We start from the raw sequence: 15,722 nt of genomic DNA on the forward strand, positions 1-15,722 counted from the left end.
CATGTGGTGATGGTGGTAGAGCAGGGTACAGTTGAAACCGAAACTTACATGTTACGTTTATAGTTTTGTTCTGTGTAGAACCGGGTCGGATCCCCATTTGGCTCTAAAACAGCCTGAATTCTTTGGGGCATGAAAACTTTGCTCAATTGGCATCAAGTGTGGGGAATGGTGTGGGGAACGTTTTCCTGTGGAAATCCAGGAAAACATTCCCCACACCATTACACAAACACAAAAGCTGCCAGTTGAGGACTTGTGAGGCGTCTGTTTCTCAAACTAGACACTGATGTACTTGTCCTCTTGCTCAATTGTGCCCTGGGGCCTCCCACTCCTCTTTCTATTCTGGTTAGAGACAGTTTGCGATGTTCTGTGAAGGGAGTAGTACACAGCGTTGTACGAGATCTTCAGTTTCTTAGCAATTTAGTCTCACCAGGGGTGATGGTCAGATTTGCGTTTATCGTCGATGGAATGAGCGTTACACCTGAGGCCTGTACTCTGGAGCGGGATTGCTTTGGAGGTGGCCTGGGGCAGTGTCACAGCATCATTGGACTGAGCTTGTTGTCATTGCAGACAATCTCAACGCTGTGCGTTACAGGGAAGACATCCTCCTCCCTCATGTGGTACCCTTCCTGCAGGCTCATCCTGACATGACCCTCCAGCATGACAATGCCACCAGCCATACTGCTCGTTCTGTGTGTGATTTCCTGGAAGACAGGAATGTCAGTGTTCTGCCATAGCCAGCGAAGAGCCCGGATCCCAATCCAATTGACCACGTCTGGGACCTGTTGGATCGGAGTGTGAGGGCTAGGGCCATTCCCCCCAGAAATGTCCGGGAAATAGCAGGTGCCTTGGTGGAAGAGTGAGGTAACATCTCACAGCAAGAACTGGCAAATCTGGTGCAGTCCCTGAGGAGGAGATGCACTGCAGCACTTAAGGCAGCTGGTGGCCACACCAGATACGGACTGTTACTCCCCTTTGTTCAGGGACACATTATTCAATTTCTGTTATTCACATGTCTGTGGAACTTGTTCAGTTTATGTCTCAGTTGTTGATACAAATATTTACACATGTTAAGTTTGCTGAAAGTAAACGCCTTTGACAGTGAGGATATTTATTTTAATTGCTGAGTTTACACACATACACACACACACACACACACACACACACACACACACACACATACATACATACATACATACATACAAACATACGTACATACGTACATACATAATAAAGCAAATATAAGGACATAAAAGTTAGTAATGGAAGAGCAAAAACATCTGTCATATTGACACTTGACTTACCAGCTTATCAAAATCTGCAACAAATGTTGGGGCTGTTGCTTCCATCTTTAAGATAAGTTGGTGGAAAGAGAAAGAGAGGGAGAAAGTTAAAACTATACTGGCAGCAAACCAGCAGTAATAAAATATCAGAGCATATACAATGTTAGTTTTGAAAGGTAAATTATGATGGGATAATTTTGGGGAGAGTATTAGTGAGGGATTGACAAAGTGTTTGTAACCGGGATAGAGTGAAGGGTAAACTAATGTAAGCATAGTTTATCCACCTTTTTAAACAGTGAAGTTTTTGCAGCAATTACACTATATTCGCGTTGTTAGCAAATTTGCCCAACTACATTATTGTTGTTAGCATAAGTTTACCCAACTTGTTTTTTTTACATACCTGGTTAGTTTACAAAACTGTAGTTTAGTTCTCGTTTATTGTAATATCCCTAAATGCTACAACCATGTAAACTTCATACTATTCTACTACTAAGACAGTCTTTAGCTTCTTTATGCACAACAGGAACTGCTTTTTATATAACTGGAAGTTCAATGTTATGGGTCAATTGCAACCAGTATTCGGGGTAATGCGTTACTTGTTACTTTTTCAAATTGGGGAATATTATTGAAGTTACTTTGTTATACAAGCTTTTGCGGCCTACAATCTTCTAACGTCACTTTATACCTAATTTAAATACTTCAGTTGTTTAAACTAATCTGCAAGTAAGTAAACTACATGACAAAAAGTATGTGAACACCTTCTCGTCGAACATCTCGCTCCAAAATCATGGGCATTAATATGGAGTTGGTCCCCCCTTTTGCTGCTATAACAGCCTCCACTCTTCTGTGAAGGCTTTCCACTAGATGTTAGAACATTGCTGCGGGGAGTTGTTCCAATTCAGCCACAAGAACATTAGTGACGTCGGGCACTGAAGTTGGGCGATTCGGTGTGGCTTGCAGTTGGCGTTCCACTTCATCCCAAAGGTGTTCGATGGGGTTGAGGTCAGGGCTCTGTGCAGGCCAGTCAAGTTCTTCCACACTGATCTCAACAAACCATTTCTGAATGGACCTCTATTTTGTGCACAGGGACATTGTCATGCTGAAACAGGAAAGGGCCTTCCTCAAACTGTTGCCACAAAGTTGGAAGCAAAGAATCGTCTAGACTGTCATTGTATGCTGTAAAGTTAAGATTTCTCATCACAGGAAGTAAGGGGCCTAGTCCGAAGCATGAAAAACACCCCCAGATCATTATTCCTCCTCCAACAAACTTTACAGTTGGCACTATGCATTCGGGCAGGTAGAATTCTCCTGGCTTCCGCCAAACCCAGATTTGTCTGCCAGATGGTGAAGCGTGATTAATCACTCCAGAGAACGTGTCCAATTGCGGCAAGCTTTACACCACATCAGCCAATGCTTGTCAACACGCATGGTGAGATTAGGCTTGTGTGGGGCTGGTCGGCCATGGAAACCCATTTCATGAAATTCCCGTCGAACAGTTCTTGTGCTGAAGTTGCTTCCAGAGGCAGTTTGGAACTCGGTAATGAGTGATGCAACCGAGGACAGATGATTTTGACGCACTACATGCTTCGTGAGCTTGTGTGACCTACCACTTCGCGGCTGAGCTGTTGTTGCTCCTAGACATTTCCACTTCACAATAACAGCACTTACAGTTGACCAGGGCAGCTCTAGTAAGGCAGAAGTTTGACAACTGACTTGTTTGGAAAGGTGGCATGCCATGTTGAAAGTCGCTGAGCTCTTCAGTAAGGCCATTCTACTCCAAATGTTGTCTATGGAGATTGCATGGCTGTGTGCTCGATTTTATACAGCTGTCAGCAACGGGTGTGACGGAAATAGCTAAATCCACGAATTTGAAGGGGTGTCCACATACTTTTGTATATATATAGTGTATAATATTTATGGTCAGTTTTAACAAGTAATTGCATTCACAGGATGAAATACGAAAAAAATATGCGACACAAATGGAGATTAACTTAAACCAAAAAATGGTAACATCTCCTCCTAATGATCTGTTGCAAGTGATCCAACTTGATCCTGTCCGCTACCATATTATATTTTAGTTTTTTAATGACAAAGCATCTGCTCTAACTAACAAGGCAGCGATGAATCCTTTTCTCAATATCATCTTGTGATCACTAAAATAGAAATTTGGTCGAGACTAATTACCTGGGGAAATCCGTTAAATGCATTGTTGGTCACCTAAATCAAATCACAGACACACAATTAGTATGGGAGGCTTTTGGCATGGCTGCTTTGAAATGTGTTTTAATTTTGCGGCAAGTGATGGAATGTTTTTTTATAAAATTGACAAAGTGGAACCGACAAGCAGACAAGCAAGCAGAGGAGAGAGAGGAGAAGAGGACTGGGATTCTGTGGCGCTGCAGGATCCAGGTAGGGTTGCGGGACAGCACTTTTTATTTTATTATTTGTACATCTGTGGGAGGGAAAATAAGGAAGAGGGGATTCTGTTTGCTCTAGACTACTCTACGCTATTCTCTACGTAGAGGGGGGAGGAAGTCAGGTACCTCTTCCTTCTCTGTATCTATCTCTTGGTACAACTTTCCGTATCTCCTGTTCGCGACCTCGTCTTCGGACAGGTCCGAGTTATCAGGCTCTTTGTGAGCTCGGCGGACGACTCCTTCCTTAGCTACTGCTTCGCTTCTTGGCCCGGGAAAGGAGGCGAAGAGGTCCCCTGCCTGGCTGCCGTCACCCCCTGAGGAGAAGAAGCCACTGCTGTCGCTGACTTCCTGCCAGGACCCGCTGTCGGTGGTGGCGCCCCCTGTCTCTGCGGAGGGAGCGGGGAAACCTGCCCACTGGACTGAACCATTGTTAGCGAAAGGGTCTGCCGCCCACCCTGCCCCAACTTCCCCGGTCGTCTCTGCGAATGGGTCTGTCGCAAATCTAACTTCCCCACCTCCCCCTTGAGTTACGACAAAGGGACCAGACTCAAATCCCCCTCCCACATGAGTTTCCGCAAAAGGATCAGACACAAAATCCCCTCCCCCGCCTTCCCTCTGAGTCTCCGCAAAAGGATCTGAGGCAAATCCCCCAGGCGTCTCTGCAAAGGGGTCAGACTCAAAACCACCTTCCCCAGGGATCTCCACAAAAGGATCGGTCCCAAAATGGATCACCTGATCACCGGTTGAGCCCTGTTCTGGGACACTGGTTGGATCCGCAAATGCTGTTCCTGTTTCGGCAGACTGCGTTGGTGCCTGTTCTATTGGTTGGGCCCAGTCAGCTGCGAACCCTGCATCGCTTGCCAGAGCCTTCTCCTCCTGTAAAGGGGTGGCCCGATCACTTGAAGCCCAGTCTGCGAAGCCTCCCTGGGCTGTGCTACGGTCTGTGAAACCCTGGTCTGCGGCGGAATCCAGTTCATCGTCAGTGCTGGCCCATCCTCCGTTCTGCCCCACTGAGTCCCCCCACTCCTCCGTCGTCTCATATTCTGAGCCGAAACCTTGTCTGCCGGCCGGCCGGACCAGGTACAGGCCAGGCTCGCTGCCTTCAGGGGTGTCCTCAATAATCTGGCCATGCTCGTTGGTGATGCGCAGGCCCGGTGTGGATTTGCGACGATCTCTCCAACCTGCCTCGTCTCCCTCTGAATCTGCCTGACCTGCTCCCCACCCTGCCTCCCATCCCTCTCCTGACCCTGCCTCTCCTTTCCCTGCCTCCCCTGCCTCTCCCCATCCCCATGATCTTGCCTCTGGTGGCCCCTGCCCCGGCTCCTGCTGGGCCTGCTGGTCGCCCCCCACTGCACAAGGATCACAGTTGGGGGTAAGTTGGGGGTTGGGATCCCAGCCGCTAACCTCGTCTCCAGCTGCGGCCGTTTCGGCCCCCTGTGGCTGCTCTGCTGCTGCTGCCTCCCCTGCCTCCCCGCCCCAGCCGTCCGCTGCAGGCCAGCCTTGGGCCTCGTCCTGCCTTGTGGTCGCTGGAACCTCGCCGGCTGCCGCCTCGGTGGCAGACGGGACAGAGTCTCCTTTTGCCGGGGCCGAGCCGAAGTCAGCAGCCCAGTCGGTGGCGAAGCTGGGGTCTCCCGCCTGCTCGGGGAATGCGGGGAACCCAGGGTTAAAGTCAGCAGTGTTCGGGGCCTCGCCACCGCCGCCCCCATCCTCCTCCACACCCACAGTACTCATAGACCCAGAATCCATCTGGAAGGACCAAGCCGGTGCGTGAAGGTAAGGTAAAGAGAGCACAGAGAGTGTTTATCACAAGAGGACAGAGAGAGAAGGTGAAATAATTGGCAGAGGTAAAGAAAGAAGACAAGGCATAGACACAAAAGAAGACAATTGTGACTGTGGATTGTGGCTAATGGAGTGGTCTGTGGTGGAGTCTAGTGAACAGTTCTGGATTGTGACGAAAAGAGTGAAAAACATACAGGTATCAAACAACTGGCTTGATGACAGGTACGACCAGAGGTCACAGATATTAACATTTTGAAATCAAGGCACGTAAATATTTGCCAAAAGGGATTTTGATGATTTGGAAGTCAGGTGTATTACGTACAGGCTGCGCAGGTTCAGCATTTCCCTGGGGAAAAAAACATTTGTATTTAATGTCATATTCATCAGTATACTACTGTAAAAGTAGTATACTACTTTATTATCAATAAGAACAAAGTTAAATATAACTTTCATTCATCGTTACACATACAGATTGTAATAAAAATATACATGGAATAGCATAAGAATAAGACAGGGGCAAGTTAATTGCTTGGAACTTAACTTGCAGTCTGCTATTTGGTAGTCTTAAATACTGTTGCATGGGAGAAAAAACATTTGGCATAACAAAAGCCACAAAATGGCTACTTTGTTTTTATTTAGTCTACTGAGCATGCATATCACCATGCCAATCAAAGCTAGTAGAGGTCAGGAGTCCTACGTGTTGAGACTGATAGCTTTTGCTCAATGTTTTTTCTTAATTTTTTACTTGATTGAAACACTTGAATAAAGATCCGTGCTAAATGGGGACATGTAAAATGGGTTCTAGTCTTGTCTTTTTCAAAATTCAGAGTATAAAAAATTCAATGTATACTTAAGTCTCTAACATATCTAGGTATAATATATATTATTATAGTGTATTGTAACTAACTAATGACTATCTCATACATCAAGGTTATAAATCTCATCAAGCAACCAATCAACCAACGAATCAATCAAGTAGGACATTACTGTACTTACTGTCCACAAATCCCAGGGTAGTTGCTGTAGAACAAAACACGTGATTATTCACTATGAATGACGAGCACTCTATGTGCTCTATTGGTGTGCACGTATATTACTAGAGAGAACAGCGATATACATCATCTAGTGTACAGAAACATTTAAAGCTGAATATAAGATACATTTAAGACAGATAACATAGCATTGTGGTATAATAGATGAAAATGGAGATAAATGGACCTGTGTTATGGGTGGTGCAGCCTGTCCGATAGTGGTGTTGCCGTCAGGCTTGAATGGATCAAAGTCCAGATCCAGGAGAGATTCTCCGGGTCTTTCATTTGGCTGAAAATAATAGAATTCAAGTGTTGGTTGAGTTAACAGCTCTCTAACACAACCGTACTGAAAGGCTAAACATTTGAGATCAGGAGCAGTATCTGTCATACATCTCAGAATAGGAGTGCTGATCTAGGATCAGGTTCATCCTCCCTGTCTTTGTAATCTTATTCATTGTGATCTCAAAGGCAAAACTGATCCTAGAACAGCACTCCTACTTTGAGACGCTTCATATGGCCCCAGGTTATTTGTATACTTTGTAGTTTATAAGGGATTTGTAATCTTGACGGCACTCTCTTAATAAACCCTTGACCCCTCCCCTCTAAAACAATACATGTTTAATATATCCCACTGGTGGAAAACCTCCAAACACTGTGACCCACCAGGACCAGGAGCAAACAGTACTGTAATAGATGGAATAATAACGGGGCATGCTAGTGGAGACCTCTGCATCTTAGGTAGTTGTCGAGAGTAGTTTAGTGCCCAGTTTGAATACTTTGAAAAAGCCAGATAGTTGCATGCACAAAGCCAAGTATAGACACATAAGAAGACAACTGTGACTTGTGGCTATTGAAGTGGTCTGTTGTGGAGTCTACTGAACAGTTCAGGGCCCGTTTCCCCAAAACATCTTAAGGCTAAGTCCATCAGTAGAACATTCGTAGGAGCATCGTTAAATCTATGAGCTGTTTCCCCAAAACCATAGTTACTAAAGTTGCACTTGAAAATGTTAGTTATTTACCAACTGCCTCAGAACATTCTTAGAATAGCTAAGCGTGTCCTTAGATGCGTTTTTTCCCTACCGTGTCACTTTATACACAGAAGAGCACAGCTAAACATACAACACATGACTAAAATGATGTGGACACGTGCTGTTCGAACATCTAATTCCAAAATAATGGCCATTAATATGGAGTTGGTCCCCCTTTGCTGCCATAACAACCTCCACTCTTCTGGGAAGGCTTTCCACTAGATGTTGGAACATTGCTGTGGGGACTTGCTTCCATTCAGCCACAAGAGCATTAGTGAGGTTGGGCACTGACGGTGGGCGATTAGGCTTGAATTGCAGTCGGTGTTCAAATTAGGGCTGTGGCGGTCACGAAATTTCATCAGCCGGTGAATGTCAAGCAAATAACTGTCAGTCTCTTAACTAACATAAACACATTTAGCATTTGCTGGCATCCACACACAGCCTACAAGGCACTGATGCAGACCAATTCCGAGGTGCATAATGAAGATATTGGAAGAACTGTCCACATTTACTTTTCGTCAGCCAACAAGATGAGTAGGCTTAACAAACAGCAAAACCACTAGCCTATGTCAATCTACAATCCCCCATAGTACAAAAGTTGACCCATTCTATTCTGTGCGAGAAATAAATATTCCAAACATAGTCTGGGACAGTTGTGGGACAACCACTAGCATCAAAAAAAACTTTTTTAAACAATGTGGCTGATGCAACACATCAGAACGTTTATCTTAAAATGTTGACAAACTATTAGGTTATTTCTTCACATTATAAGTGCAGCAAAGCGCACATGGCAGTAGGCTATAAGCATGAATGTTCCATTAGCGTTAAAACACCATTACCAAAAGTGACCGTAAATGTGTTCATGTATGTAATGGTTTTATTATAAAGGTGCATTTTTATGGTGAAATAATTTCCCCCAAGCTTGACTCTCACGCACTGCTTATGTATCCCAGTTAGGCTTTACACCCCAAGCCGATTAATGTGCTTAATTTTAAGAAGTTATTTGTCCACTTTAGTTGTGAAACAAACCTTATTAAAACATATAGGCCTATGGGCTAGGCTAAATGACTATGATTCATGTCATCTATCCATTTAAATAGCGAATGGAGGATATTTTTCCCGTGGTTATTTTTCATGCCAGCCAGGTAGGCTATACTCCTGTTGTATAGATAAGCAATGTGCTTAATATAAGGAAAGTTGAGAAATAAATATAGTAGGCCTAGCCTATAGAAAGCTGATGGGATCCTCCTATTTTTAATAGAGGCCATCACTGTTTTCTCGCTCAATTGCATAGCCTATAGAAATGTTGCACAACATGACCTCATGGATTCTCGTTAAGTGTTTGATTCGATTTTTGAAAACATTTACATTGATGTCAGTGATTAGAGGGACATTAGAGTGCTGAGTACCAGGTAGTTATGAAGTTTAGTAAGCTACTAATGACCATCAGCAGCATCAGAGCTTGGAGAAGCCTAATTACCGTGACTAAATGGTCACATTGAATTTGACTGTCTTCATGACTCGTGACCGCAGGTGTGGCCATAATACAGTCACCGCAACAGCCCTAGTAATAACACCCATTTGACTCTAGAGGGAATTTATCGCTCTCCCTCTGCCTGCTTATGTGCTCTTAACAAATTGTCATTCCTGCTGTCTAACTATGCTAAATTCAAATTATTAATAGTGGGTTATCTTAATCTGTATTGGTTGATGCCAAGTCTGATGGGCTGAAAGATATTTGAACTGCGCTAAGTCTAACTCAGCTGATAACTAAACCAACTCGCCCCAATTTTAATGAGCAACATTTTTTGTCTGAGCTGCGACTGAGTGACTGGTGGGTTGTTTTAACTATCATTGACATGGATCATGCCCTCTAATTGTTTGAGTTCCCTGTTTAACACTAGAACCGCCTGGCCTTTCAGAATGAAATAACCCGCTAGAGTCAGGCATCCCCTTCAGCGTACGCATTAGATGCATGTCAACCTGCAAGATGTGCAAACATGCTTGATAAATAAATGCTTGCTAAATAGAGAATAAACTATTGTAAATGATTAATTGCATGAATAAATATTTGTGAAAATATATTAATGACAACATTTGTTGATTGTATCAGATACTGTATTGTTCCTTTATCGCTGTTTCTTTACACATGAATCAATTGCGTCTTCTCTTTTTGCTTCGGGTCCACAGTCAGCGTACAGCTTTGGGGCTGTGTGTGAACAAGCTCCACAAACAAAACGGTTTCACTGCACACAGATTTCATGGACTTTGTTTTGTGTGCACCTGCCGACTTGACATTGTGACTTATTTTTCCCAGAGTGGGAACTGTGGTGCTTGGAGAAGAGGGAGAGCAGGATCTGCTGCCTTTGCAGCCTGTTTGGCGGCTGTAGCTTCTTTCATGTGGTTCTCATGAAGCTCACGTGCCCGATCCAGTGGGATGCATGGTGCTGAGGATGCAAACACGTCTTTATTTTAAATCTGTACACCGTGAGTGCTGCTTTACCACTCTCCAGCACTGATGTGGAGTACAGATCCACTGGTATGTTTTGCACAGAGGGGGGGGGGGGAGCTCCCGCCTTTGTTTGTTTACTGTTCCGAGCAGGCTAGTCTTCTTTGCAATCAATTCTGTGCAACTTCCAGCGCTTTACGTTACAGTTTTAACAGCAAGTAGGCTACTGTGGCTATTTGATCATAATGTAGACCTACCAGAGTGGACTACCATCAAAAGCAATGGAAAAAATGCACCGCGGAACATTTTAACATGGAAATAGCTGCTCTATAATTCAGCCTACAGTAGCAGTCAATGTATGGAGCTCAATGCAAATCAAATCAAACTGTATTGGTCACATACCAGATGTTAATGTGAGTGTAGTGAAATGCTTGTGCTTCTAGTTCCGACAGAATACTTGTTAGATATTACTCCACTTACAAATTCACAACGACTATCTTATACACACAAATGTAAAGGGGTGAATAAGAATGTGTACATACACTGTATACATATATGAATGAGCGATGGCCATGCGGCATAGGCAAGATGCAGTAGATGGTATAGAATGCAGTATAAACTTTTGAGATCAGTAATGTAGGATATGTAGACATTATTAAAGTTGCGTTATTTAAAGTGACTAGAGATACCTTTATTAAATCCATTTATTAAATGTATTAAAGTGGCCAGAGATTTGAGTCTGCAGCAGCCACTCTATTTTTTATTTTACCTTTATTTAACTAAGTCAGTTAAAAACAAATTCTTATTTTCAATGACGGCCTAGGAACAGTGGGTTAACTGCCTGTTCAGGGGCAGAACAACAGTATGCAGCTGTGTGCAGTACCTTGTCAGTTCGGGTTACTAGTCCACAGCTCTAACCACTGGGCTACGCTGCCGCCCCTATGTTAGTGATGGCTCTTTAACAGTCTGATGGCCTTGAGATAGAAGCTATTTTTCAGCCTCTCTGTCCCAGCTTTGATGCACCTGTACTGACCTCGCCTTCTGGATGATAGCGGGGTGAACAGGCAGTGGCTCGGGTGGTTGTTGTCCTTAATGATCTTTTTGGTATTCCTGTGACATTGGCTGCTGTAGGTGTCCTGGAGGGCAGGTTGTTTGCCCCCGGTGATGCACTGTGCAGACCGCACTAACCTCTGGAGAGCCTTGCGGTTGTGGGCAGAGCAGTTGCCGTGCCAGGCGGTGATACAGCCCGACAGGATGCTCTCGCTTGTGCATCTGTAAAAGTTTATGAGCGTTTTAGGTGACAAGCCAAATTTCTTCAGCCTCCTGAGGTTGAAGAGGCGCTGTTGCGGCTTCTTCACCACGCTGTCTGTGTGTGTGGACCATTTCAGTTTGTCAGTGATGTGTACGCCCAAGAATTTAAAACTTTACACCTTCTCTACTGTACTGTCGATGTGAATTGGGGGGTGCTACCTCTGCTGTTACCTGAATTCCACAATCATCTCATTTGTTTTGTTGACGTTGAGAGAGAGGTTATTTTCCTGATACCACATTCCGAGGGCCCTCACCTCCTCCCTGTAGGCTGTCTCGTCGTTGTTGGTAATCAAACCTACCACTGTGGCGTTGTCTGCAAACTTGATGACTGATTTGGATGCGTGCATGGCCACGCAGTTATGGGTGACCTGGGAGTACAGGAGAGGGCTGAGAACGCACCCTTGTGGGGCTCCAGTGTTGAGGATCAGCGGGTAGAGATGTTGTTTCCTACCTTCACCACTTGGGGGCGGCCCGTCAGAAAGTCTAGGACCCAGTTGCACAGGGCGTGGTCGAGACCCAGGGTCTCTAGCTAAATGACGAGTTGAGTGTACTAGGGTGTTAAATGCTGAGCTGTAGTCAATGAACAGCTTTCTTACATAGGTATTCCTCTTGTCCAGATGGGATCGGGTAGTGTGATGGCGATTGTGTCATCTGTGGAAAAATTGGTGCGGTAAGCAAATTAAAGTGGGTCTAGGGTATCAGGTAGGATGGAGGTTATATGATCCTTGACTAGTCTCTTGAAGCACTTCATGATGACAGAATGCGAGTGCTACGCTTGTCGATAGTAATTTAGTTCAGTTACCTTAGTTTTCTTAGGGACAGGAACAATGGTGGCCATCTTGAAGCATGTGGGTACAGCAGACTGGGATAGGGATTGATTGAATATGTCTGTAAACACACCACACCATCCAGCTGGTCTGAGCATTCTCTGAGGACGCAGCTAGGGATGCCGTCTGGGCCGGCTGCCTTGCGAGGGTTAACACATTTAAATGTTTTACTCACGTTGGCCACGGAGAAAAAGAGCCCACAGGCTTTGGTAGTGGGTGACCAAATACTTTGTAGGTGACCAAATACTTATTTTCCACCATAATTTGCAAATAAATTCATAACAAATCCTACAATGTGATTTTCTGGATTTTGTTTTTCATTTTGTCTGTCATAGTTGAAGTGTAACTATGATGAAAATGGCAGGCCTCTCATCTTTTTTAAGTGGGAGAACTTGCACAATTGGTGGCTGACTAAATACTTTTTTGCCCCACTGTATACCTAATTGGGTCCTAAAATGTAAATTCCTATAGCAAAATGATCCATGGTATGACCATCTTTAAAAATTCCATATGTCAGCTTAGACCCCCTCCCCCTAGATAAAAAGCAATTAAAAAAAAAAAAATAGATATGGCCACTCCCTAATCAGATTGTACAGTCAACTTCCTGCCAGTTCTTGACTATGGTGACACAATTTACCAGAATGCAGCAGCCACTACTCTTAAACCTTTGGAAAGTGTCTACCATAGTGCACTTCGCTTTATCACAGGTGACAGTTTTAATACTCAGTGCTGCATCCTGTATCAAAAGGTTGGCTGGTCCTCATTAAAGTCCCATAGATCACTTCATTATTCCCTTTTTGTTTACAAAGCTCTAATACACAAGCTTCCAACTTTCCTAACATAATTGCTAACGTATAAAAGAATGAGCTACCGAACCCACTCGCAGAATTGATTAACTCTTGAGGTTCCTCAGGTCTCCACTGAATTAGATATATTCCACGTTCAGTTTTAATGCACCTCACTGCTGGAGCAATTTGCAGAACTCATTACAATTAGATGTTCTAGTGCCGCTAGTTTAAGGTGTTAAATTGAGGACGTAGTAGCTGAGGACTAAATGTTTCCATAAATGTTGTATTTTGTATTGATTGCTGTTTGGTTTTACATTGTATTGGTTGTGATCAATAAACCCCTGGGAATGAGACCCTGTTCTCAATGGGTTTCCCTGAATAAATATAGAATAATAATAATACAAATGTAATAACCTCCAGTAGAGATAACATAGGCCTATATATGTAAATGACATTGAAATAATCAATTTAGTTTTCATTCAATTTAGTTTTATTTTGCTATTTGGCTAATGTCTATAATTTTTGCCTGAATATATTTCATGTTGTGTAGCCTAACAGGTGCACAATGATGTGCCATATCTTGATTTAGTGCATTATTATAGGGTATGCATTAGAATAAGCCGTCTCAATATTTGCAGCCAATAGGTGATAATTCCTCTCTGAGAGCTGATCCGTAATTAGTATTGTGGAATAATTCAAATACTAAGGTAAGATTTGAATGGAGAAAGCTGATCCGAGAGCAGCGTTGCCTTTCTTTCGATCCTATCAGTATCGACACATACGTCAATAACGCACTTAGCGAACCTTCTCTCTGTGTGGTGTTTTGGGAAGCGCACGTTACATCTTAGGCCGTCGCAGGAAAGATGCAACGTTAAAACACTCGTAAGACTAAGTTCTATCAGGAAACCGGGCCCTGGATTGTGATGAAAACGCTCTCTCTACGGTCATCTAGACAGATGGGAAAGTTCCACTGCATAGCTTTCACGAATACAATCATGTCAATGCATGTCCAAGGAAAGGAGAGTATAAGAATCCCTTGTTAAAATGATGAAATTGGACCCAGGATGTGACTGACCTGCGAGGGCGTAGCCGCGGGTAAGAACTGGCCCCCAAACAAGTCGATTATCTGCTCCTGGTGCAGCTCCTTGGTCGGGGTCTTGGGTGGCGGGGGCACTGGTGGTCCCTTTTTGAACTGGGGAGGTGGAGAAGGTTGCCAGAAGCATTAGAGTTTTGGTGTTGGGTAACATAGATATCCTATGAAGTGTTCTATTTAGTTCCGTGGTGGATACATTCTTAGGGTTGTTAATGTCACTCCATGTCAAACATACTGCAATTCACTGATTCACCTGTATCTCACATCATCATTGACTGTGCTGTACATGTATTCAACATGTGACTATACTATGGCAATCTAGACAATCATAGGAGAGTGACAAGATTTGTTTATAACCACTGAACCTTATACAACTTGCTCTTGGAAGATGTTTTACAGACATATATGTATGACTTGCATGAGTACTTAAAGAGGTTAAGGGAGAATTTGGTTGCCAAGGCAATATGGCATTACAAATTAAATGGGCTCACAGAACATATCCATTTTTATCCTATGTGAATATATAAAATATAATTGACTGTAGTACGTAAACTGTATACATTCTGGTTGGTTTTAATCAGAATATGAACAATGGTTAGATAACCATGAAGTAGATACTGTAGTGTAGTAGATACTACAGTACCCCTGAATGCCTTAGGAAACACTGATAGGTGAACATGCTAATGCTAAATATGTCTACTACTCATACTAGTCAGGGATCTACAAACTGAGTGTGACATGCTAACTTACCATGGCACATCACATGCAATGTGCAGGGAAAGAGACAAAGCCAAGGACAGGTGAACATGAGAAGACAACTAAAATCGTTACCAAAAAAACTGTGCTGTGTTCAAATTTGATACGGGAAATACAGGCAATCTTTGATTGGACTGGTCCTTGTAGAGTTAAAATTAATATTCAAAAGTAGTCAGGTGTGGAAAACAGAAACTATACATCAAAAGCACAAAAAATTGTTGATACAACTGTACAAAATAAATGTTAGTCTGGTGGTGGTGTATGGATCGTAGAACCGTCGATGCACAGAGAGTTCTGCAGTCTATACAGTGCCTTTGGAAAGTGTTCAGACCCCTCGACTTTTTCCACATTTTGTTACGTTACAACCTTATTCTAAAACTGATGAAAAAAAATATCTTCATCAATCTACACACAATACCCCATTATGGCAAAGCGAAAACAGGTTGTTAGAAATTTGAGCTAATTTATAAAATAAAAAATCCTGGAACTATTACATTTACATAAGTATTCAAACCCTTTACTCAGTACTTTCTTGAAGGACCTTTGGCAGCGATTTGTGACAGAAAAGTTGTATTTAACTGGTTTGTTTGATATTAATAGTTAGAAATGAATACTTAACAAATAGGAAGACATTTTTGTCCTGCTAATGCTGTGTTTTTATGGTCTCCTACTCCTAAGCTATCTCCAGTAAAACACATTCTTGTCTATGTAATGCAGTCCTTAACTCATTTGTCAGGTCAAGCCATCTCTAGTGACCATACGCCCAGATTAGCTGCAGGGAACTAGAGTGAACAATCCATCATTGTCTCAAAATCATCCTTGCATCTGAGAAACTAAGCCAGGGTGAGGATAAGACAACACCACCCGGTGCAGATAAAGACAGGATAAACCCAGAGTGACTTATGATGCCACAATCTGCATGGGAGGTGTGGAACCAGCCATGACTAAGCATTGTTAGTGTCA

At 43.3% G+C, this 15,722-nt stretch overlaps 1 protein-coding gene across 49 annotated transcripts in view; it reads right to left on the reverse strand.

The window, feature by feature from the left end:
- Positions 1–15,722, reverse strand: part of amph (amphiphysin) — a 132,207-nt gene that overhangs the window by 27,316 nt on the left and 89,169 nt on the right. For 8 of the 49 annotated variants that reach the window (XM_021612624.3, XM_036985496.2, XM_036985494.2 and 5 more), the window contains exons 11-17: positions 13,986–14,102; positions 6,695–6,796; positions 6,473–6,496; positions 5,799–5,822; positions 5,102–5,443; positions 3,465–3,497; positions 1,302–1,346 (exon numbers count right to left, since the gene is read on the reverse strand). In XM_021612624.3, the coding sequence (XP_021468299.1) occupies positions 1,302–1,346; positions 3,465–3,497; positions 5,102–5,443; positions 5,799–5,822; positions 6,473–6,496; positions 6,695–6,796; positions 13,986–14,102 (687 nt within the window). Of the gene's footprint in view, positions 1–1,301; positions 1,347–3,464; positions 3,498–3,823; positions 5,444–5,798; positions 5,823–6,472; positions 6,497–6,694; positions 6,797–13,985; positions 14,103–15,722 lie in introns of all 49 variants that reach the window. The other 41 variants (XM_090181734.1, XM_090181732.1, XM_090181727.1 and 38 more) reach the window with 12 other exon arrangements.

This window comes from Oncorhynchus mykiss, chromosome 8 (genome assembly GCF_057628025.1).
Source record: "Oncorhynchus mykiss isolate SJ-2025 chromosome 8, ASM5762802v1, whole genome shotgun sequence".
Lineage (NCBI taxonomy): Eukaryota > Metazoa > Chordata > Actinopteri > Salmoniformes > Salmonidae > Oncorhynchus > Oncorhynchus mykiss.